The sequence below is a fragment of the Macaca thibetana genome, chromosome 16, assembly GCF_024542745.1.
Source record: "Macaca thibetana thibetana isolate TM-01 chromosome 16, ASM2454274v1, whole genome shotgun sequence".
NCBI classification, from domain to species: Eukaryota; Metazoa; Chordata; class Mammalia; order Primates; family Cercopithecidae; genus Macaca; species Macaca thibetana.
In genome coordinates this window covers 28958335-28980257 of record NC_065593.1, presented here as the reverse complement: position 1 = coordinate 28980257, position 21923 = coordinate 28958335, and the positions used below count along the sequence as shown (strand labels likewise).

Genomic DNA, 21923 nt, shown 5'->3' with positions numbered 1-21923 from the left:
CTGTGTGATGCAGGAGCTGGAGGCCCCTGTCCCTCTCACCCAGCTCCAGGGAAAAACAAAGTGTGGGACAGACTGATCCATTAAAGCTCTCTCTCCCAAAAATGCATATCAAGGCACGGTATCTGATGCAATATTAGTAGACAAACTGACATAGCTTCTACTTGCTCCAGTGGATGGTTGGTGCAGGGCTGAGAAATTCAGTATCATAGCTGCATCAAATGCCAGCTTGGAAGCATGTCATGGATGTTTGTGTAGTTACCCCTGCACTGCACACTCATCCCTGCCTCCATCTTTCTCATGCAGATACTCACCATTAACTCCTTGAATTCTTGTCTTTTTCTTCCTCCATTATTCCAAATTCTGGAAATTATTGCTAACTTGACTTCCATCCTCCCTCCTCCATGTAGTCCTACTAGACTGCTCAGATTTGATTAGACAACACCCTTTCTGTGCCTGAGTTGTACATTTCATTTATTTGACAGTAAACCTGCCATGCCAGGCCTGTGTTTTCTTTTCTAATCAAAAGAGGAAGTTTTCCTTAGGCCCTCTGCGGACCAGCAGTCTTCACTGAAAACCTGCGAATGACATATGGGCATAGAAGAAGGCACAGGAGCCTTGCCCAGAGGGGACCAGCATTCTCTTTTGGATGTTAGATCAAGGAAAAGTCAAGAGCTATAACCTTCAACTGAACTTCCTCTAGGTAAAGCCTTAGGTTATATTTGTCCCGAGGCCAGGCAAAATGCCCACTTGTATCTATTAGACTGATTCCTTATGTGTACGACTCTTAGCGGTGGATCACTCGGCTCGTGCGTCGATGAAGAACGCAGCTAGCTGCGAGAATTAATGTGAATTGCAGGACACATTGATCATCGACACTTCGAACGCACTTGCGGCCCCGGGTTCCTCCCGGGGCTACGCCTGTCTGAGCAGTGACACAGACCAGTTCTCTGTCCGGGATGAAACTGAAGTCATCTGCCTCCTAGATCAGTGCCCTTCCTAATATCTCACTCTGTTCTTCATATTGCCTTGTGCCATTGCCACCACACAGTCCAAGGGGGACGGCCTTATGAATGGTGCCCCGGGGAGCTTTGCATGCAGTGGCCCTGCTGGGCATGCATGACACGGTAAGCCACTGGCCCTTCAGATCAATGGCCTTAGACCATGCAGAGTTACACCAGCAGGGCCCCTGTGACCCTTTTCTACCCTTGGGGACATAGTTGGTCTCTGCATTCAGGTACATGGGTAATGTAACCAATGGAAATGCAAGCTCACTGTGTATGCTGAAGGGGAATCCTGATTTAAGTTGCTTATACAGGAAAATGAGGGCCTGTCCATTTGACTGGAAGTTCTCAAGCTGGTGAAGTTAAGGTGTGAGTAAACAGTGAGAGAGAGAAGTTAATTTTTTGGGTGTAAGAAGCTAACCTTTAATTGCAGCTTTGGCATTTAGAAAGTTTCCATGTCACTGGTTCTACTTCTTCATCTACAAAATTTGGCATTCCACCTGCCTCAGCCATTCTTGCAATTATCTTCTCCCTTCCCATCTACCAATGCCCCGGTTCCATACCCTCCATACACTGCAATAGTGAGCTAAGTGCTTCTCTTTTCTCCTCCCAATTCAGCCCATGGCCACCTGGTTGCCCTTCCTGAACCCCCTCATAGTGCGGTCATGGCACTTCTCTCCACTGAATCAAAACTTGCAATGCCTTCTATTCCTGGAGTGACCACATGCTCCAGTTTGCTTAGGACAGCGTTAATTTATATCTGTTGTTCCAGAATACTTATGAATAATACCAGTTTTCTGCTCTCAAAAGCATCCTAACTTGACTGGGAAGAATCATATGTTCACCTTACATGAAGCACAAACTCCCCACCTAGACAGCCTGGCCTCAAACTTCTTTCCAAATTTCCCCACCATTTCACACATACTCCAACACTGACACCTTTTGATGGGCCCCCACACAACTGGGTAAATGCACCATGATCATTCCTACTTCTTGGATTTTGCTCAACAACACCTCTTCTCCTCTACCTAGACTGAAATACCTCCAGCAAGGCCTGTTCACTTTGTGCATGCACCAAGGCCTACTTTAAGCTCCACTACACCTGTAAAGCCTGCATCCCTAAACCTCTGGTAAAGGGTCATCTAGCCTTCCTCTGATTTCCCAATGTCTGTCATGTCTGCCTAGTTTGGGTTGGAAGACCGACGAGCAGGGTCAGGTAGAGGGAGATACCACAGGGCTGTTAAAATAGGTCCCAGGAGCGGCAAGTATGGGGTGGGGAGAAAAGGAATGGTGGCAAAGCTCCTGATACTTTCATGGCTGATGTGTTGGGGTCTGGGAAATACTGTTGAAAATGGGAATAGAAGGCTGAAATGGGTTTGTCAGTTTCACCCTGCATTTCAATGAAGACCAGCTAAGCCAAAAAGTCATTTCCCAGGGACACAGTTCCCACCCCCATAACCAAGCCCCTCCCGGCCACAATCACCTTAGTCCCCCTCAGCTCAATGTGGATTTCCCGCAAAAAAATTACATCTAGTGACTACAATAAAATATGCACATACTTTATGTATTCCTAAAACAACATTTACTTCTATTTAATGAGTGACACTTTGGGTTCACAAGAACAATGACATTTTTATACTAATCATCTTTGCCAGGACCTTTACAAGATTCCAGGGAGGAAGAGAGGAGAGGGGGAACATTGCCCGCTTGTGGCAGGGGATCGAACTGGGGGTTCCATGGGGTAAAGAATCTGCACAAAGCTTTACAGTTTAAAAATAACTGATATTCATGGAGGATATGTTTTAAAGCCTCAATAAATTAAATACAATAGGTTTTTAAAAATACATATATATTAAATAAAACCCATGCCCTTTGGACTGATAATGAGGTTACCTCAGAATGCATTGTAAGAAGGGAAAACAAATGAGGCAACACTCAGCCTCCGGTTTGGTTTCAAAAACGGTGATTATTTATGGCTTTGGAGTTGGAGATTTTCGGTCCAGATACTTCATGGAATCCTGCACCCACTTCTTCTTGGGGTCGGCACAGATATCCTTGGCCAGTTTGGTCTTGAAGCTGTAGGAGACAGAGGACGCAATTGGAAGGATTGTTTTTGAAAATTCTGCCCATTTGACCCTAAATATTTAAGGACCATTTGCCACTAGACAAAGGGTTGCCATGGAGAGGAGGAAGGATGAAACTCCTGGGTTAGTTGCTGCTCTTGAAGGCCTAGTAAAACCATCTTTGCTCTTAACTTGAAGAAATTGATATGACCACAGCAAGCTCCCAGGCAGGGAGCTGGGAGTGAACATTCACTTTGAAAATTGATGAATTGGACCAGAGGTCAAACTATCAGAGTCTATGACTCCCAGCAACTGTGACACAGTTCTTGACTCTGTGCCCTAGACATTAACTTTTTGTCTAAGGGAGGGTGAGCTTTATTTACTTACATCACAGCTTTCTGGGGACATTTGCCACTGATGATCCTTCTGTAGCTCTCCAGTCGCTGAAGGGGTATCTTCTTATTGGTCAGGGTAAAGCAGCAGGTGGTTGCAACAGAAGCTGAATTTTGGGGAAAAAAATGCACAGAGAAAAAAACGAGCCACATGATGATACATATACATTTCCAAGCATGACTTTGTAAAGGAAGTTAGGAGAAAGCTAGAAATTGCAAGAGGTGGAGGGAGAATCCCTCTGCTCTGAAGTCCTATGTGTCTGGCGGATGCTGTCCTGTGTCTTCAGCATCCTCCCCTGTGCATTGAGGACTCATCATTACTGTTGAGGGGAAGGAAAAAGCTTGGTCAGTGTGACAAATGCTAGCTCTGTCATTATAAAGACCTACGTGGCCATGTGATGGTCATGGTAATTTTCACCAAATATTCTCCATCCTTAGTTTTGAGACACAAGGTAGACTCGCATTTCTTGACAACTTTTGTTTGTTGGAGGCATTAATTCGTTTTGATCAATAAGGGAGGAGACAAAGTGATGGGTGTCATTTTTGAGCCACAGTGCATTGCCTATGCAAGACTCCTGAGAGCTTCCTTTTTCTTTATCACAGTATCCATCAATGTTCCCTGTTGTGGGCAACTTCTCCATCAGTCTAGAATCCTAAGTATAAAATGCAGAAGCCTGAGCCCATACATTATAGATATTTAGTAGAAGTGAGAAGGTAACTTTGTTAATTTAGTTAATTCTGTTAAGTCATTGATAATTTAGAACTGTTTGTTACCATGCCATGCACTGGCTCAGGGGGACTGACACACTCAGTAAATTTGTCACCAGAGTATGGGAAAATGAGTTATGGAACAAATCTCCTAGATAACTTTCCCAAACAGTGTCAAAATAAGTCACCTCAAGAGATCCCCCTGGGACCTCGTTCTTCTCTTAGGCACTGGCTCTGAAAGCTGTCCTGGAGTCGAATTAACATACTGAGCTTCTAATCAACAGATTTTCCTTCTCCCCCACTGCCAAAAATGCCCACCATGTCCACAGTAAGAAAGAGCCATTCTTTAGAGTGCCCCATTCTAAAACACTGTAAGGATAGCTGGATATGGATGCACCCAGCATCCCTCTTGAATGTGGGGAACAGCCTTGGGAGCCTGGGCTTCTAGTTCTGGCTCTTCCAGTGACTGGATGTGAGGATGAGCCATTTCTTGTCCACCCACAAAACCCATTTCCCTATTTTTCGGATGGAGAATTTGTAGTGAGTCTGTAAAGATTCTCGCTGACCTGGTAGCTCTAGAGGTGATTGCCTTTCCTATAAGGAGTTGGGGGGCTTACCTGGCCCAGTGAGCCCCTGGGGGCTGAAGGCAGCTGCTACGAGCAGCAGCCACAGAAGTGTTGCGGAGACCTTCATGTTGGAGGCCGAAGGTGTGAGATTCGGCGTGAGAAGTGGTGGTTTCTGGGTTGGTCTCAGCCTCTTTGCTCCTCTGGCTCATCTGCCTGCCTTTTATAGGGAGCAGACTGTGAGGGAGCTTCCAGGGAAGTCTTTGCCTATGCAGGGTCATGATGAAGGAGTTTCTGGATTGCTGACCAAATTCCAGATCCTAGGAGGTCACGCAGAAGAGAAGAGAGGCAAGCTAGTGGGAGGGACTTGGTGCATTTTTTAATCCATCTGGATCTTGCTGTTGGAAAGGAGGGGAATATGTGATTATGAAATGAAGTTACACATCTGTATTGAGTGAAGGGAGCAAGAAAACCAAGGGCTGGGGGGATAAGTTGAAATTAAACACCTGTAGTGGTGGAAAGGAGCAAGAAAACCAAGGACCTGGGGGTTGATCTAAGAACCTTCTTTGATTCCTGTGTTCACATGGTCTTGAGGATTTTGGAGACCAGTAAGGAGCCCCAAAACTTCCACTAGGCTCCCACCCAGATGCAGAGAGAGCTCAGTAGCCCTGCACATGGTTGCATCTCTGAAACAGGAAGGACAACACACCACAGCTTAGATGCTGTGTTTTAGTGGAGTGATCATAGAATCTTAGTGCCCTGCAATTTTAGCTTGACAGGACATCAGAATTGGATAGTTTCTATTAATCTTGACTTCTGGGGCACTTTTAAACCATTTGCTTAGCTGCTGAAGCCCTTTTCCAAATGGAATTAAAACAAACCCCAACTCATCAAATACACTGTAGTGAAGGGGATTTGTCTGAAACAGAATAGGCAGCCTCCTGTGCCCTTATTTCCCAGAGAACACATTTAGGGAACACATTTGGAAAATCAATTATCTAGTTTCCCCCTTACTCTCTGAGCACACATTGCAGACAAGGTATCTGATGGCTAAAAATATCAAAAATTGAGGGGACACAAGAACCCATACCTATCCCTTTGTTCATAACACTAGGCCCCCTAGTTGGAGAGGGTGTAAGGGAGGCATAGTCTTTAATGGAGCCACTGCAGTGGATTACAGCATTGAATACCGATGTGGAGGTACTGCAAACCTGTTTCCTGTTTTTTTCCTGTACACTCTCATATCAAAATGATTGATTGGTACAGGAGAACAAACAAGAATGTTAAAGATTCTGAGGAGTTGCCTTGCGTTAGTTAAATACTGTGTTGTGGTTGACTGGTGATGTCTGTCATGGGCACAGGATGACAGAGGGCTCTTGCTGTTCCACAAAGTCTCTAAGTGCCCATCCAGGATAATGGGTCTATAATTACCTAAAAACGTAATTACCAAATAGAGGCCAAAAACGTTGAGTCTTCCTTGTTCTTTCCTGCTCTATTCCAGATGGGTTAGTCTAATGTAGAGTCTGAATCCAAGATGTCTGCATTTGGATGACGACTCTGTGACTGACTAGCTGTGATACCATGGACAACTTACTTAATCAGTCTCTGCTAGGGTAAGAGCAGGATACTAATCATGTGTACTTTAGGGAATTGTAGTGTGAATTAAATGAGTTCATGAATCTAAAGTGCTTAGAAGAATGATTAGATCACTATAGATATTCAGTGAGTAGAAGTTACTATTTTTTATTATTAGGAAATAGGCCTGGGTACAGTGGCTCACACTTGTAATTCCAGCACTTTGGGAGACTGAGGCGGGCAGATCACTTGAGGTCAGGAGTTCAAGACCAGCCTGGCCAACATGGTGAAAACCTGTCTCTACTAAAAATACAAAAAATTACCCGGGCATGGTGGAAGGTGCCTGTAGTCTCAGCTACTCAGGAAGCTGAGGCACGAGAATTGCTTGAACACAGGAGATGAAGGTTACAGTGGGCAGAGATCATGCTACTGCACTCCACCCTGGGCAACAGAGTGAGACTCCATCTCAAAATAAAATAAAAATAAAATAAAATAAAATAAAAATAAAGAAGGGCAGATTGGGAATGCTGGAAAGACCTCAGAGTCTGGATATTTCTCCAAATGTTCTTCCAAGTTTTCCCACTGCTTCCAAGTAAAAGCAGGCTACCCCAGAGATGGTTTCCAAGAATGCCTGAGTTGCACATGTGGCAGATATGAGGTTTTTAAAAATGTGTCAACAGAATAAATTTGGAGTATTCTTGACCTCAGAGGAGTTTGTCTGATGTGGTTCAATGATTGTTTCTGTAGTAAGAATGATTTCATAACGCTGGTAGGAATTTAAAGGACTTTATTTAAAAGACTTTATCAGCAATCGATTATTCATTTTTGTGTTTTCCTCAAAAAACGGCTTTGGAGTTAATGGGCTTTGGATTTACTCTGAACCTGAAAAACCTCAGTGGCTCAGTGGAAATAAATAAAATCAATCTTTAGACATCCAAGCTGTGCAGCTGTTTCATCCAGCTCACTGACCATCTCTAGCAAGGAGGGGCAGCTTCAAGGGCTTTTTCTCTTCCTTTCTTGGAGGCTTCCTTTTCAGCAGGGACCTAGAGTAAATCCATTTCTTGCCTGTGATTTGGTGCCTGATGAATGAGGGGCCTTGATCAGGAATGATCCTGAGTGATGGGCAGGAAATGGATCCCCCTTGTGAAAACAAAATCTTGACTTCTAAAGAGTTTTTCTTTTTTTTTATTGGAAAATGTATCTTTTATTTTTATTATTCTACTTTAAGTTCTGGGATACACGTGCAGAACGTGCAGGTTTGTTACATAGGTATACATGTGCCATGGTGGTTTGCTGCACCCATCAACTCGTCATCTACATTAGGTATTTGTCCTAATGCTATCCCTCCCCTTGCCTGCCATGCACCAACAGGCCCTGGTGTTTGATGTTCCCCTCCCTGTGTACATGTGTTCTGATTGTTCAACTCCCACTTACTAGTGAGAGCATGCGGAGTTTGGTTTTCTGTTCCTGTGTTAGTTTGCTGAGAGTGATGGTTTCCAGCTTCATCCATGTCCCTGCAAAGGACATGAACTCAGTCTTTTGTATAGCTGCATAGTACTCCATGGCATATATGTGCCACATTTTCTTTATCCAGTCTGTTATTGATGGGCATTTGGGTTGAATGCTTTGCTATTGCAAATAGTGCTGCAATAAACATACATGTGCATGTTTCTTTATAGTAGAATGATTTATAATCCTTTGGTATATACCCAGTAATGGAATTGCTGGGTCAAATTGTATTTCTGGTTTTAGATCCTTAAGGAATTGCCATACTGTCTTCCACAATGGTTGAACTAATTTATACTCCCACCAACAGTGTAAAAGTGTTCCTATTTTTCCACATCCTCTCCAGCATCTGTTGTTTCCTGACTTTTTAATGATCACCATTGTAACTGGCGTGAGATGGTATCTCATTGTGGTTTTGATTTGCATTTTTGTAATGATCAGTGATGATGAGCGTTTTTTCATATGTTTGTTGGTCACATAAATGTCTTCTTTTGAGAAGTGTCTGTTCATATCCTTTGCCCAATTTTTGATGGGGTTGTTTGTTTTTTCTTGTAATTTTTTTTTAGTTTCCTTGTAGATTCTGGATATTGGCCCTTTGTTGGGTGGATAGATTGCAAAAATTTTCTCCCATTCTGTAGGTTGCCTTTTCTCTCTGATGATACTTTCTTTTGCTGTGCAGAAGCTCTTTAGTTTAATTAGATCCCACTAGTCAACTTAGGCTTTTGTTGCCATTGCTTTTGGTGTTTTAGTCATGAAGACTTTGCCCATGCCTATATATTGAATGTTATTGCCTAGGTTTTCTTCTAGGGTTTTTATGGTTTTATGTCTTACCTTTAAGTCTTTAATCCATCTTGAGTTAATTTTTGTCTAAGGTGTAGGGAAGGGGTCCAGTTTCAGTTTTCTGTATATTGCTATCCAGTTTTCCCAACACTATTTATTAAACAGGGAGCCCTTTCCCCATTGCTTGTTTTTGTCAGATTTGTCAAAGATAAGATGGTTGTAGATTTGTGGTGTTATTTCTGAGGCCTCTGTTCTGTTCCATTGGTCTATGTATCTGTTTTGGTACCAGTACCATGCTGTTTTTGTTATTGTAGCCTTGTAGTATAGTTTGAAGTCAGGTAGCATGATGCCTCCAGCTTTCATCTTTTCGCTTAGGATTGTCTTGCCTATATGGACTCTTTTTTGGTTTCATATGAAATTTAGAGTAGTTATTTCTAATTCTGTGAAGAAAGTCAGTGGTAGCTTGATGGGAATAGCACTGAATCTGTAAATTACTTTGGGCTGTATGGCCATTTTTGCAATATTAATTCTCCCTATCCATGAGCATGGAATGTGTTCCCATTTGTGTCCTCTCTTATTTCCTTGAGCAGTGGTTTGTAGTTCTCTTCTCCTTGAATGGGTCCTTCACATCTCTTGTTGTAAGTTGTATTCCTAGGTATTTTATTCTCTTTGTAGCAATTGTGAATGGGAGTTCACTCATGATTTGGCTCTCTGTTTGCCTATTATTGGTGTATAGGAATGCTTGTGACTTTTGCACATTGATGTTGTATCCTGAGACTTTGCTGAAGTTGCTTATGAGCTTAAGGAGTTTTTGGGCTGAGACGATGGGGTTTTCTAAATATACAATCATGTCAACTGCAAACAGAGACAATTTGACTTCCTCTCTTCCTATTTGAATACCTTTATTTCTCTCTCTTGCTTGATTGCCCTCACCAGAACTTCCAATACAATGTTGAATAGGAGTAGTGAGAGAGAACATCCTTGTCTTGCTCTGGTTTTCAAAGGGAATGCTTCCAGCTTTTGCCTTTTCAGTATGATATGGCTGTGAGTTTGTCATAAATAGCTCTTATAAGTTTGAGATATGTTCCATCAATACCTAGTTTATTGAGTGTTTTTAACATAAAGGGGTGTTGAATTTTATTGAAGGCCTTTTCTGCATCTATTGAGATAATCATGTGGTTTTTGTCATTGGTTCTGTTTATGTGATGTATTATGTTTATTAATTTGCGTATGTTGAAACAGACTTGCATCCCAGGGAGGAAGTTGACTCAACTGTGGTGGATAACCTTTTTGATGTGCTGCTGGATTCGGTTTGCCAGTATTTTATTGAGGATTTTCGCATTAATGTTCATCAGGAATATTGGCCTGAATTTCCTTTTTCTGTTGTGTCTCTGCCAGGTTTTGGTATCAGGATGATGCTGGCCTCATAAAATGAGTTAGGGTGGAGTCCCTCTTTTTCTATTGTTTGGAATAGTTTCGGAAAGAATGGTACCTGCTCCTCTTTGTATCTCTGGTAGATTTCAGCTTGAATTTGTCTGGTCCTGCCCTTTTTTTGTTGGTAAGTTATTAATTACTGCCTCCATTTCAGAACTTGCTATTGGTCTATTCAGGGATTTGACTTCTTCCTGGTTTAGTCTTGGGAGGGTGTATGTATCTAGGAATTTATCCATTTCTTTTAGGTTTTCTAGTTTATTTGTGTAAAGGTGTTTATAGTATTCTCTGATGGTAGTTTGTATTTCTGTGGGATGAGTGGTGATCTCCCCTTTATCATTTCTTGCTGTGTCTATTTGATTCTTTTCTCTTCTTTATTAGTCTGATTAGCAGTCTATGTATTTTGTTAATCTTTTCAAAAAAAAAAAAAAAAAACAGCTCCTGGATTCATTGAGTTTTTGAAGGGTTTTTCATGTCTCTATCTCCTTCAGTTCTGCTCTGATCTTAGTTATTTCTTGTCTTCTGCTAGCTTTTGAATTTGTTTGCTCTTGCTTCTCTAGTTCTTTTAACTGTCATATTAGGGTGCTAATTTTAGATCTTTCCAGCTCTTTCATGTGGGTATTTAGTGCTATAAATTTCCCTCTGAAGTTTTAGCTGTGTCTCAGGAATTCAGGTACATTGTGTGTTTGTTCTTATTGGTTTCAAATAACTTATTTATATCTGCCTTAATTTTGCTATTTACCCAGGAGTTATTCAGGAGCAGGTTGTTCAGTTTCCACGTAGTTGTGCAGTTTTGAATGAGTTTCTTAATCCTGAGTTTAATTTGATTGCACTGTGGTCTGAGAGACGGTTTGTTATGATCTCCGTTCTTTTGCATTTGCTGAGGAGTGTTCATTTTTGCATTTGCTGAGGAGTGTTCTTTTTTGATCTTTGTTGGCTTAAAGTCTGTTTTATCAGAGACTAGGATTGCAATCCCTGTTTTTTTTGTTGTTGTTGTTGTTTGTTTGTTTATTTTTGCTTTCCAATTGCTTGGTAAATATTCCTCCATCCCTTTATTTTGAGCCTATGTGTGTCTTTACATGTGAGATAGGTCTCCTGAATACAGCACACCAATGGGTCTCGACTCTTTATCCAATTTGCCAGTCTGTGTCTCTTAACTGGGGCCTTTAGCCCATTTACATTTAAGGTTAATATTGTTATGTGTGAGTGTGACCCTGTCATCACAATGTAGTTTGTTCATAGTGTCATTGGTCTTTACATTTTGGTATGTTTTTGCAGTGGCTTGTATCAGTTTTTCCTTTCCATATTTAGTGTTTCTTTCAGGAGGCCTGGTGGTGAAAAAAAATCCCTTGGCTTGTCTGTAAAGGATTTTATTTCTCCTTCGCTTATGGAGCTTAGTTTGGCTGGATATGAAATTCTGGGTTGAAAATTATTTTCTTTAAGAATGTTGAATTGTCCCCCACTCTCTTCTGGCTTATAGGGTTTCTGCAGAGAGATCCACTGTTAGTCTGATGGGCTTCCCTTTGTGAGTAACCCGATCTTTCTCTCTGGCTGCCCTTAACATTTTTTTCTTCATTTCAACCTTGGTGAATCTGACGATTATGTGTCATGGGGTTGCTCTTCTCGAGGAGTACCTTAGTGGTGTTCTCTGTATTTCCTGAATTTGAATGTTGTCCTGTCTTGCTAGTTGGGAAAATTCTTCTGGATAATACTCTGAAGTGTGTTTTCCAACTTGGTTCCATTCTCCCCATTACCTTCAGGTACACCAGTTAATCATAGGTTTGATCTTTTCACATAGTCCCATATTTCTTGGAGGCTTTGTTCATTCTTTTTCACTCTTTTTTTTCCTCTAATCTTGTCTTCATGCTTTCTTTCATTAAGTTGATCTTCAATCTTTCATATCCTTTCTTCCACTTGATCAATTTGGCTATTGATAGTTGTGTATGCTTCACAAAGTTCTCATGCTTTGTTTTCCAGCTCCATCAGGTCATTTATGTTCTTCTCTAAATTGATTATTCTAGTTAGCAGTTCTTGCAACCTTTCATCGAGGATCTTAGCTTACTTGCATTGGGTTAGAACATGCTCCTTTAGCTCAAAGGAGTTTGTTATTACCCACCTTCTGAAACCTACTTCTGTCAGTTCATCAAACTCATTCTCCGTCCAGTTTTGTTTCCTTACTGGTGAGGGGTTGTGATCCTTTGGAGGAGAAGAGGCATTCTGTTTTTTGGAATTTTCAGCATTTTTGCTCAGTTTTTTTCTCATCTTTGTGATTTATCTACCTTTGATCTTTGATGCTGATGACCTTTGGATGGGGTTTTTGCATGGGCATCCTTTTAGTTGATGTTGGTGTTATTGCTTTCTGTTTGTTAGTTTTCCTTCTAACAGTCAGGCCCCTCTTCTGTAGGTCTGCTGGAGTTTGCTGGAGGTCCACTCCAGACGTGTTTGCCTGGGTATTACCAGCAGATTCTGCAGAACAGCAAAGATTGCTGCCTGTTCCTTTCTCTGGAAACTTCATTGCAGAAGGGCACCTGCCAGATGCCAGCCAGAGCTCTCCTGTGTAAGGTGTCTGTTGACCCCTGCTGGGAGGTGTCTCCCAGTCAGGAGGCACTGAGGTCAGTGACCCACTTGAGAAGGCAGTCGGTCCCTTAACAGAGGTCAAGCACTGTGCTAGGAGACCCTCTGCTCTCTTCAGAGCTGGTCTGCAGGAACGTTTAAGTCTGCTGAAGCTGTGCCCACTGCCAACCCTTCCCTCAGGTGCTTGGTCCCAGGGAGATGGGAGTTTTAAGCCTCTAACCAAGGCTGCTGCCTTTCTTTCAGAGATACGCTGCCCAGAAGAATCAAGAGAGGCAGTCAGGCTACAGAGGTTTTGCTGTGCTGCTGTGGGTTCTGCCCAGTATGAACTTCCCAGCCAACTTCTGAAGAGTTTTTCAGGGTGTGCATGGTGGGTCACACATGTAATCCCAGCACCTTGGGAGGCTGAGGCGGATGGATCACTTGAGGTTAGGAGTTCAAGACCAGCTTAACCAACATGGTGAAACCCTGTCTTTACTAAAAATACAAAAATTAGGTGAGTGTGGTGGCACGTGCCTATAATCCCAGCTGCTTGGGAGGCTGAGACAGGAGAATTGCTTGAACCTGGGAGGCGAAGTTTGCAGTGAAGTGAGATCACACTAGTGCATTCCAGTCTGGGCAACAGAGGGAGACTCAGAAAAAGAAAAGAAAAGAAAAGAAAAGAAAAGAAAAGAAAAGAAAAGAAAAGAAAAGAAAAGAAAAGAAAGAAAGGAAAGGAAAGGAAAGGAAAGGAAAGGAAAGGAAAGGAAAGGAAAAAAGGAAAAAAGGAAAAAAGGGAGTTTTTCAGGGAGAGGTGAGTGATCAGTGATCAGCAGACAAGGATCCCAGGATTCAGGACTCTTGACTTTGTTCTGTAGCTGTGTTCCAGATCTCCTTTAATATTGCAAAGTTATAGACAAACTGGAAAGAGACATTGACGTTGATTTTATTCCAACCTTCTCTTTAAAAAATAAAAATAAAAGAATAGACACCAGAGGCTTGGAGACCAGTGAAAAAATCCTTAAGGGAACTGTGTGCTTTAGGCTGAGCCGATTCTAGAGCCCCTGTTTGTTGACTTCCTGTCTTCTGAAATGTGTCATAACTCTTAGTCTCAATCTCCCTTTGTGCAAAGCAGGACCAATGTAGGGTTCATTACTCCTTCTTCTCAAGCATCACTGAACTCATTTCTGCAGTTTCTTATCACTTTTGGAAGAGAATTACACCAAACTTGATGTTAGTGTAAAAATGCTAACAATGTGTTCAGCAGATAGTAAGTTATCAATGCAATGCTAACCTATGCAATCTATGCAAGGCTCTATCTTACTTCATTTCACAAGAGATGACTTATTTAATCCTTCCAACAAACCTATTCTAATTAAGTCCATTTTAAAAATGAGAAAAAGGAGACTTAGAGAAGTGAACTGTCTTCCTCTTCTGTGAAATCATTTACAAAAGTGAAGCCTGCTTCCCAGAGTTGCCTTGAGGTTTTCCAAAGCTTTTTTATTTAAAATATTTTTTAAAAAATTAAAAATATTTTATTTTGTTAGAGATGGTGTCTCCCTCTGTCATCCAGGCTGGAGTGCAGTGGCACCATCACAGCTCACTGTAGCCTTGAACTCCTGGGCCTTAAGTGATCCTCTTCCCTCAGCCTCCAGAGCAGCTAGGATTAAAGGTATGCCACCACATCTGTCTAATATTATTTTTTGTAGAAATGCTTTGTTGCCTAGACTGGTCTTGAACTCCTTGCTTCAAGTATCCTCCACCTTGGTTTCTCAAAGTGCTGGGATTACAGGAGTGAGACATAGTACCTGGCCTAAAATGTTCCTTTTGTTATAATCCTCTTAGGGCAATTAACTTTACTCTTTTGTACAGAGGTGGAAAACCGAGGCACAGAATGTCATACCTATTTTCCAGGGCTAACTGGTCATGGTAATGCTAGCCTAGGCTTCTATAACAACAACGACCTCAGTGGCTTACTGCAATATTTACTTTTTGATATTTACTTTTTGTTTGTATTATAACCTGATGTTGGTTAGGCAGCTCTCAAAAAGTACTCTCTTTTAGGAATGACTCACAGATTCAGGCTGTTTGCCAATTATGGCTTTCATATGGAACATGTGGCCTCCAAGTTCCCAGATGTGAGTGGAGAGAGGGTTGATAGATTGTGTAGGATGTTTTAAAGAAACAGATATAAAAGCTGCTTACATCACTTCTGCCTACCTCACATTGGCCTTCACTCATCATGCAACTCCAGAATAACTGCAAAGAAGCTGAGACATGAAGAGGATCACATGGATATTTGGTGAAGACTAATAGTTTCCATTAGAATCTGCCTTTTGCTTACTTCTTCTCACACGTAGAGTACACAAATAATCCACCTGCAAGAGAAACAACTCAAAGTGCCATTTAGTCATTGCACCAACCTAAATGGACAAGATTTCTTGATGATGGTTAGTTATCTCCATCAGCTGAGATTATGGATCTACTTTGTCCAGTGACCTATGAACTAAAAAGACAAATAATTTGCCACTTACCTAATGTTTCAAGTTTGAAAAGGACAGGGTACTTGCAATCAACACTCTCGTATATGGAAAGAAAGTGGCATTCGTCAATGGCCAATGCACTGTGCCAAACCTAAAAACTTCAGACAGATGTTATAAAAGTCTCCCATCCAGAGCATCACACACCAGGTCCTGTCGGGGGGTGGGGGGCTGGGGGAGGGATAGCATTAGGAGAAATACCTACTGTAAATGATGAGTTGACAGGTGCAGCAAATCAACATGGCACGTGTATACCTATGTAACAAACCTGCACGTTGTGCACATGTACCCTAGAACTTAAAGTATAATAAAAAGAAAAAAAAGTCCCCCATCCTTGATTAGGCTGGTTCTCTCTCTCTGGGGGAGCTCTGTTGTCTTTTTTATCCTGGTTTCTGGTTTCCTTTGTGAGTTTCCTCCTTTTCCATTATTCCCCTTTGGTCACCTCTGAAGTGAGTATTGAAGAGAGACATGGTCTTCTTGGGGACTCTGCAGCCTTTGAGGACTGCAAGCTGTACTGTAGGGCCTGGAGTTTGTCTTCTTTTTGAACTTTTCAGGATCACTTATGGTTTCATTGACAGTATAGTATAGCTCTGGTAATAGCAGTGGGCTTCTGATCTCTTCACTCTCAGTCAATTCCATATGCCAGCAGCCACAGTCCAAGTTTCTTTCTTGATATAATTCTGTAATTATTTTTTTTCTCTCTCTCTCTCTCCCTCTCTCTCTCTCTCTCTCTCCCCCCCTTCCTCTCCCTCTGCCTCTCCTTCTTCTTCTCCTTCTCCTTCTCCCTCTCTTCTTAATGAGGAAGGCTGTGAGACTTGAATGGTAAGGCTACAACTTCAATCTCATTTTTGCTTTATGTTATTTCATCCAACTAAGAGATTTTTTTTCCCAAAAGAGTTTTATTGCAGATTTTTTTTCATCCTTAAATACCTTCTCTTAATATTTGGTACCTAGAAACAGATGGCTTTTCCAACAACATAAGGTCCTGAATTTGTGTATTTTATTGTCTTTCGTTTCTACCTTATGACCAGTTGATTTCTCTTTTTTCTGAGCTCATCTCTTTCTTGGAATCCCTTCAAAAAGAAAGACAAAAAGAAACAACATGCTACTAATGTATCTTTATCAAACTTTCCCTTTAGAGTTACTATTTTAGCAGATAGCACCTGACAGGTTTGACACTTTGTAACATGAATCTCTTATTTTCTTCAAACTGTGACATCAGCTTCCTCACTGCTTGCTACTAAATATCTAGTTAATGCTACACATTTCACGTTCTTAATGGTAGCACATGATTGTGCTATTAATTCCTCTATTAATCAGGGTTAAACTAGGCTCCAAAGTAGCTTTAGTGGCTTAACACAGCAAATGTTTATTTCTTTTTCATGTCACAGTTCAAGGTAGGCCAGTTGACCTGTGACTTGGGGATACGGACTGCTTCCATTGAGCTATACGGAGCACATTACCCCTAACATTACCACAATAGAGGAAGAGAGAGCTGTTTATAGGGACAAGGTCTGAAAGTGGCTTATATCATTTTAGCCCTCACCCAACTGGTTAGAATTCAACCACACAGCCCCTGGGTAAATGCAATTTAGGCTGGAGAATATAGAAGAGCCCACAGATATCTGGGGGGCATTTGCGGTCTCTGCTACTTAGGACAGGTACATGTCCAGCAGCAAAGTCTAGGAGGTGGGAAAGTTCCAACAAAGAACACTCCTTTTGCCTAAGCCAGAATTCACAGGTCAAGCCTGGAGATTACATTGATCTGAAAGAGATAGCATCAGGGAAACTCACTGGTCCCGAGACATGACTAAGAAATAGTTAAAAATGTGTAAGGGACACTTTCCCCACTCAACAATCCATATCAGAGTCTTTACTGATGGTACCTGGAAATCTGTTTTTTTTTTTAAATTAGTATCTAAGTGATGTTGATGCGAATATGAATCATTGATCTACTCTACATCTCAATCTATGGAGGCTTGGTCAGATAAAGTAACTTGCCTAAATTTACTAGGCACATTACTGGTGTAACTAGCCTAATCTTTGAATCTCATTGAACTCAATGCCCTGTTATATACCAGCATCTCTGTTCCTGTTCTTTCTAATTCTCTGTGCCCAAGAGTACAAGGCCTGCATGAAAACACATGATTTTATAATTTTTCTAATATGAAGTTTCAGCAGATTCTGTTTGGCCTTGAGCACATGTAGCCCTTCTCTCCTTTCCTGTCCTACCATCAGACACTCTGCTTAACATCTGCGTGTATCAGAGGGCTCACTGTGTCCCACAGCATCTATTCATTCATTCCTACTTCTGGTCTGCCTGTTGGCTGTTCTCTGCTGGAATTTAAGATTACCCGCCTTATTGGTGTGAAATTAAATAACTCAGACTTCAGATAATTTAAACTTAAAGCTATTAGGACTTCAATTATTCTGAGCCTTGAGAGGAATGTGGCTATGCAATCTGAGTCGTGTAGCATGCACCTACAACTTTTGCCTTTTTGCTTTTTCCTGTAAACAATTAAGAAGACTGAGCCATGGCAGAGGTAACACCCCTCAGATCATTACCTCTCCTCAGGGAATAGTAAATCATCTTCCTTGGAACATAGTAACCTGTAACCAATCAAATCACTGTGGTGTATGCACCTTGTCTAGTACGAAAAATGTTGTAATCCAGCTGGAGCTTCTGTCTTTACCTATGTAATTGAAACCTTTCCATTTGTTTGGAGTTGATGCTTTTCCAAGTGGCCACCCTCAAGCTTTGTCCTTGAATGAACTCAATAATTATTCACATTTTCTGAATCTCATTGTTAATGTTGACTTTGGTGTTTGGGGGTGAGAACTGGTGGGCTGAAGAAGGGGTAGAAAGGAATGTTGGACTTGGTCTGAACACCAGTGGTGGCAGAAATCAATGATGGCCGGCACTTGCCAAATCACCTGTTGGTCTCCTACTCGATTTTTTAATGAAAGTGACATTTGTATTATACGAGACTAGAGAATTGATTAGAAGGGGGAAAACCAGCCAGTTACAAGGTTGATATAATGGAAGAGAGGAGAGGCTTTTGGGTAGAGTGCGAGATGGTGAGAAAAAGAATGAGTTTGAGAGGGAAGGAAGGTATTTGAACAAGTGGCTGAAGAGGATGTCAGATCTGGAACTGAGGGGTGGGTTCATCTGACCCCAGCCTGTGGCTGCCTCTCCCTAAGATGCAGATAAGTCTGGCCTGGGGGAAAGCCCAGAGTCCACTATGTGCTCATTTCTCCACAATGTGAGCCCGACCTCTGCAACCACGCCCTTCACCTTGTCACCCTGTTACCCCCACCAGCTTTATTACTTTATCCTTTTAAAAAGCCATGAATGTCAGCTGTTATACAAAAATATATTTTATGTGAAAATTTGGGAGTCATACATATGCAAATATGTAATTCTATAATAACATTATGCTTCCATAGGAGCATCATATCTTAACAATTAAAACAAATCTTTGCATTGACTCTTGCAAGGACTTCTACAATACCACCATGAGGTAGAGAAGGAAGGAGCGTCTCACAGTTTTTAGAGGACTGAGATGACATATGCATCCAAGACTTTACGTTCAAAATCCACCAAAATCCATGGAAGATTAAATTAAAATATTAATAACTTTTTAAAACTATGTAAGAAAAACCATGATTCACATTATTACATAAAGTTCATATTCCTTAGAATTAGAATTAAATAATCTCAGAATCACTCTGAGAAAGGACAGGGTATATAAATTATTTGTTTCTCAAGTCATGGCTTGGTTTCAGTTCAGTCATGAATGTTCAAAGCTTTGGAGTTTGAGTTTTCTTGTCCAGGTGCTTCATAAATTCCTGGACCCACTTCTGTGTGGGGTCAGCACAGATCTCCTTGTCCAGTTTGGTCTTGAAGCTGTGGAGGAGAAAGGAGATAGTTAGATGGAACACCTCGAGGGTTCAGCCTGGGAGTGTGACCAACGCTATGGGAAACCTATCTAGCTCGTCAGTCTGGCTGATGGAGATGCCTCAGGGATGGAGGAGGAAGAAGGTAAACTAAAGGAAGGGGCCTCAGAGAAGCAGCTCTTTTTGCCAGCCCAAGTGAATCCCTCTTGGTTCCAGGATAAAAGAACTGAAGTCTGAAGTGATACCTAGAAAGGGAGCTGAGAGTGAGAAGTCACTTTCTTTTCTTGAATTGTTTCCCACTGGAAAATGTCTGGGATAAGGTTAGAGATGCTGTTTGCATCACAGTATTTGATTCCAACTCATTTTGATAGTAGTCCTATTCGCTGCCCAGGGAAGAACCTAGGATTGAGGTGTGAGGGGTGGGTGGTCATCATCCACACACATTACAGCTTCCCGGGGACAGTGGCTGCTGGTGATCCTTCTGTAGCTCTCCAGCCTCTGCTTCGGGATTTTCTTATTGATAAATCTGTAGCAGCAGGTAGTTGAAGTATTAATCCCATCTGCAATGAAACAAGAAGAAGAAAAGGCCATTGACGGTGTGTCCTGGGTCTTTCTGTTTGTAAAATAGGGAATGGTAAGAAAAAAGAGTCAGAGAGAAAGGAGGTGGAGGCAAAAGCTGCCCGTCCCAAGTCCGGTGTCTTTGCCCTTTGAGGCATTTCATAAACTCCCTTTCACTTTTGTGGACTATAAAATAGTAATGCACCATCACCAGTTGACAGGCGGAAGAGGAATTGATGACTACTCTGGGCATTGCTAGGAGGGGCTAATATAATAATCCAATTCCTTAGAGCAAGGGTACTCCAACTATGGATCCCCTTTTAGGCTCTGAGCATTCTATGCTTGGTCATGAGTTTCCCTGATACCTACCACCTCTGCGGAGCCGCTGTCTCTGGAAGCTGGGCTGAATGAAACACAGACCAGATTCTGGGTCTCCCGGTATCTGCAAACAGCCTGCACACTCATCCCCGGAAGCCCCCTGTTTTTGATCACCCGATCCCAAACTCTGCTGGAAGCGACTCGGGCGGTAATTGCACTGAGGGTGTTCCCGGAGCTGGAGTACTGGAAGGAGCTGGATTTGGGGTTCACAGCTGGAATTCTAGTTCAGGCTGTACCCCGCAGCAGCTGTGTGGTTGGGCTCACCCCTTGTTCTTTTTCCGAGTTACCTTGTCTTGGAAAAGTAGCTGTTAAAGTGAGACTGTGGGTAGCATGTCTTCTTGACTGGCCCATGATAACCCAGAGAAGGGGCAACGTGCTTCAAGGAGAAGGAGAGAGGGACCTTACCTGGCTGAGCGAGACCCTGGGGGCTGAAGGCAGCTGCTGCGAGCAGCAGACACAGAGGTGCTGCAGAGGTTTTCACGTTGGAGGGTGAGGGCATGGGCTTCCCCATGAGAACTGGAGATTTCTGGGTTGGTCTCGCCCCTCTGCTCCTCTAGCAGCTCTGTCTCTGCCTTTTATAGGAAGCAGAGAGGATGAATCATAGGATGGAGTAATAAATCTGCTGAGTCAGTGCACTTCAGTGGGAGGATAGGAAATGAGAGTATGAGTCGAGGTTAGCCTGTTTTTCAGCTAAGACCAGCAGTGGTAGGTGAGGTAGGGTCTATGTCCAGGCAGACTACAGTATGTAACTATGGCTATTATTAAGAGAACAGTTTCTCTGAAATGAGACACATTCTACAGAAAAAGGAAGGAATCAGGGATACCGAAGTCAAAGATATACAAGGGATATTATCCTTTTCCCTTTGGAGCAGCAGCCCTAGGACATGAGTCCACAAAAAGCCACTCAGACTTTGACTCAACTCCACAAAGGACTCAAAGATTCTTCACTGTCTTAAATCCTGGTGGCTTTCTAAAACCCAGAGAAAAGTAAAATAATAGAACATTAGCAGAAAAATAGAATTCAGTATTCTTAGAATAATAGTACCTAAAAGTAGTGTCCGTTTTAGTAATCCATTGCTGCATAACAATCTATCTGAAAACAGAGACTTAAAACAGTCACAATTTTCTGGGTTTTTTTTTTTTTTTTTTTTTTTTTTTTTTTTTTTTTTGCTCTTGAATATATCACAAGGTCTTCATTCAATGCCTGGGGTCTGGGCTGGGAGGACTTCAACAGCTGTCTCTCTCTCTCTCTGTCTCTCTCTCTCTCTGTCTCTCTCTCTCTCTGTCTCTCTCTCTCTCTGTCTCTCTCTCTCTCTCTCTCTCTCTCTCTGTGTGTGTGTGTGTGTGAGAGAGAGAGAGAGATCTTTCCAGTGGTCCCTCCACATGGTTAGATATTGTGCATGATGGCTTAAGGATCCCAGGTGCAAGGGTTGGGAACATAGTCACACCTCTTAATGGGAGGAGTATAAAAGAATTTGAGGATATGTTTTAAAACCACTATTTGTTTTATAGGCTATCAGAACTGCACAGCATATAAAGATCTTAGAATGCTGTGTTTCTAAAACATCATATTTTTCCAAGTAAAAGAATATAGGGAAGGCAAATTTATGAACAAAATCAGAGCCCTTCAATTTGAATCAGAGACAAGAGACTTCTTGTCCTTCTTCCCACACACATATCTCGGGAATACAAAGAAACCACTAATTTAGCTCCTCATCTCACATACACATTACAAAGTCACCAACTAATCGCCTTTGATATCAGTGAAAAGGGGTTTGATGAGGGTCCATGTGTGGGGTCCTCATGCCTGTAACTGGGCCATGCATCATGGACATGGAATGCAAAAGAGGAAAATTATTCAATGGGGAAATTGAGCATTATACAGCCTTGAATATTAATTTGGGAGCAATGCAAGGCTTTGATTCTGGTTTTAGCTTTACGTCATTTTATCTTACCCCTATGACTTTGCTCAGGCTACTCA

At 42.0% G+C, this 21923-nt stretch overlaps 2 protein-coding genes and 1 non-coding gene across 3 annotated transcripts; 1 reads left to right on the top strand and 2 right to left on the bottom strand.

The window, feature by feature from the left end:
• The first annotated feature begins 779 nt into the window (after positions 1-779).
• LOC126939991 (5.8S ribosomal RNA) lies at positions 780-932 on the top strand. Its single transcript, XR_007720524.1, has one exon. It is a non-coding gene; the product is annotated as a 5.8S ribosomal RNA (ribosomal RNA).
• Positions 933-2546: 1614 nt separating this feature from the next.
• On the bottom strand, positions 2547-4998 carry CCL11 (C-C motif chemokine ligand 11). The gene is made up of 3 exons (XM_050765010.1): positions 4782-4998; positions 3452-3563; positions 2547-3077 (listed from the first exon to the last, which is right to left on the bottom strand). Exons 1-3 carry the CDS (start codon positions 4855-4857, stop codon positions 2972-2974), a joined length of 294 nt encoding a protein of 97 aa, XP_050620967.1. The 5' UTR covers positions 4858-4998; the 3' UTR covers positions 2547-2971.
• A 13472-nt stretch (positions 4999-18470) lies between these two features.
• CCL7 (C-C motif chemokine ligand 7) lies at positions 18471-20492 on the bottom strand. The gene is made up of 3 exons (XM_050765006.1): positions 20348-20492; positions 19449-19566; positions 18471-19016 (listed from the first exon to the last, which is right to left on the bottom strand). The coding sequence occupies exons 1-3, from the start codon at positions 20451-20453 to the stop codon at positions 18911-18913; spliced, it is 330 nt and encodes a 109-aa protein (XP_050620963.1). The 5' UTR covers positions 20454-20492; the 3' UTR covers positions 18471-18910.
• Positions 20493-21923: the final 1431 nt, after the last annotated feature.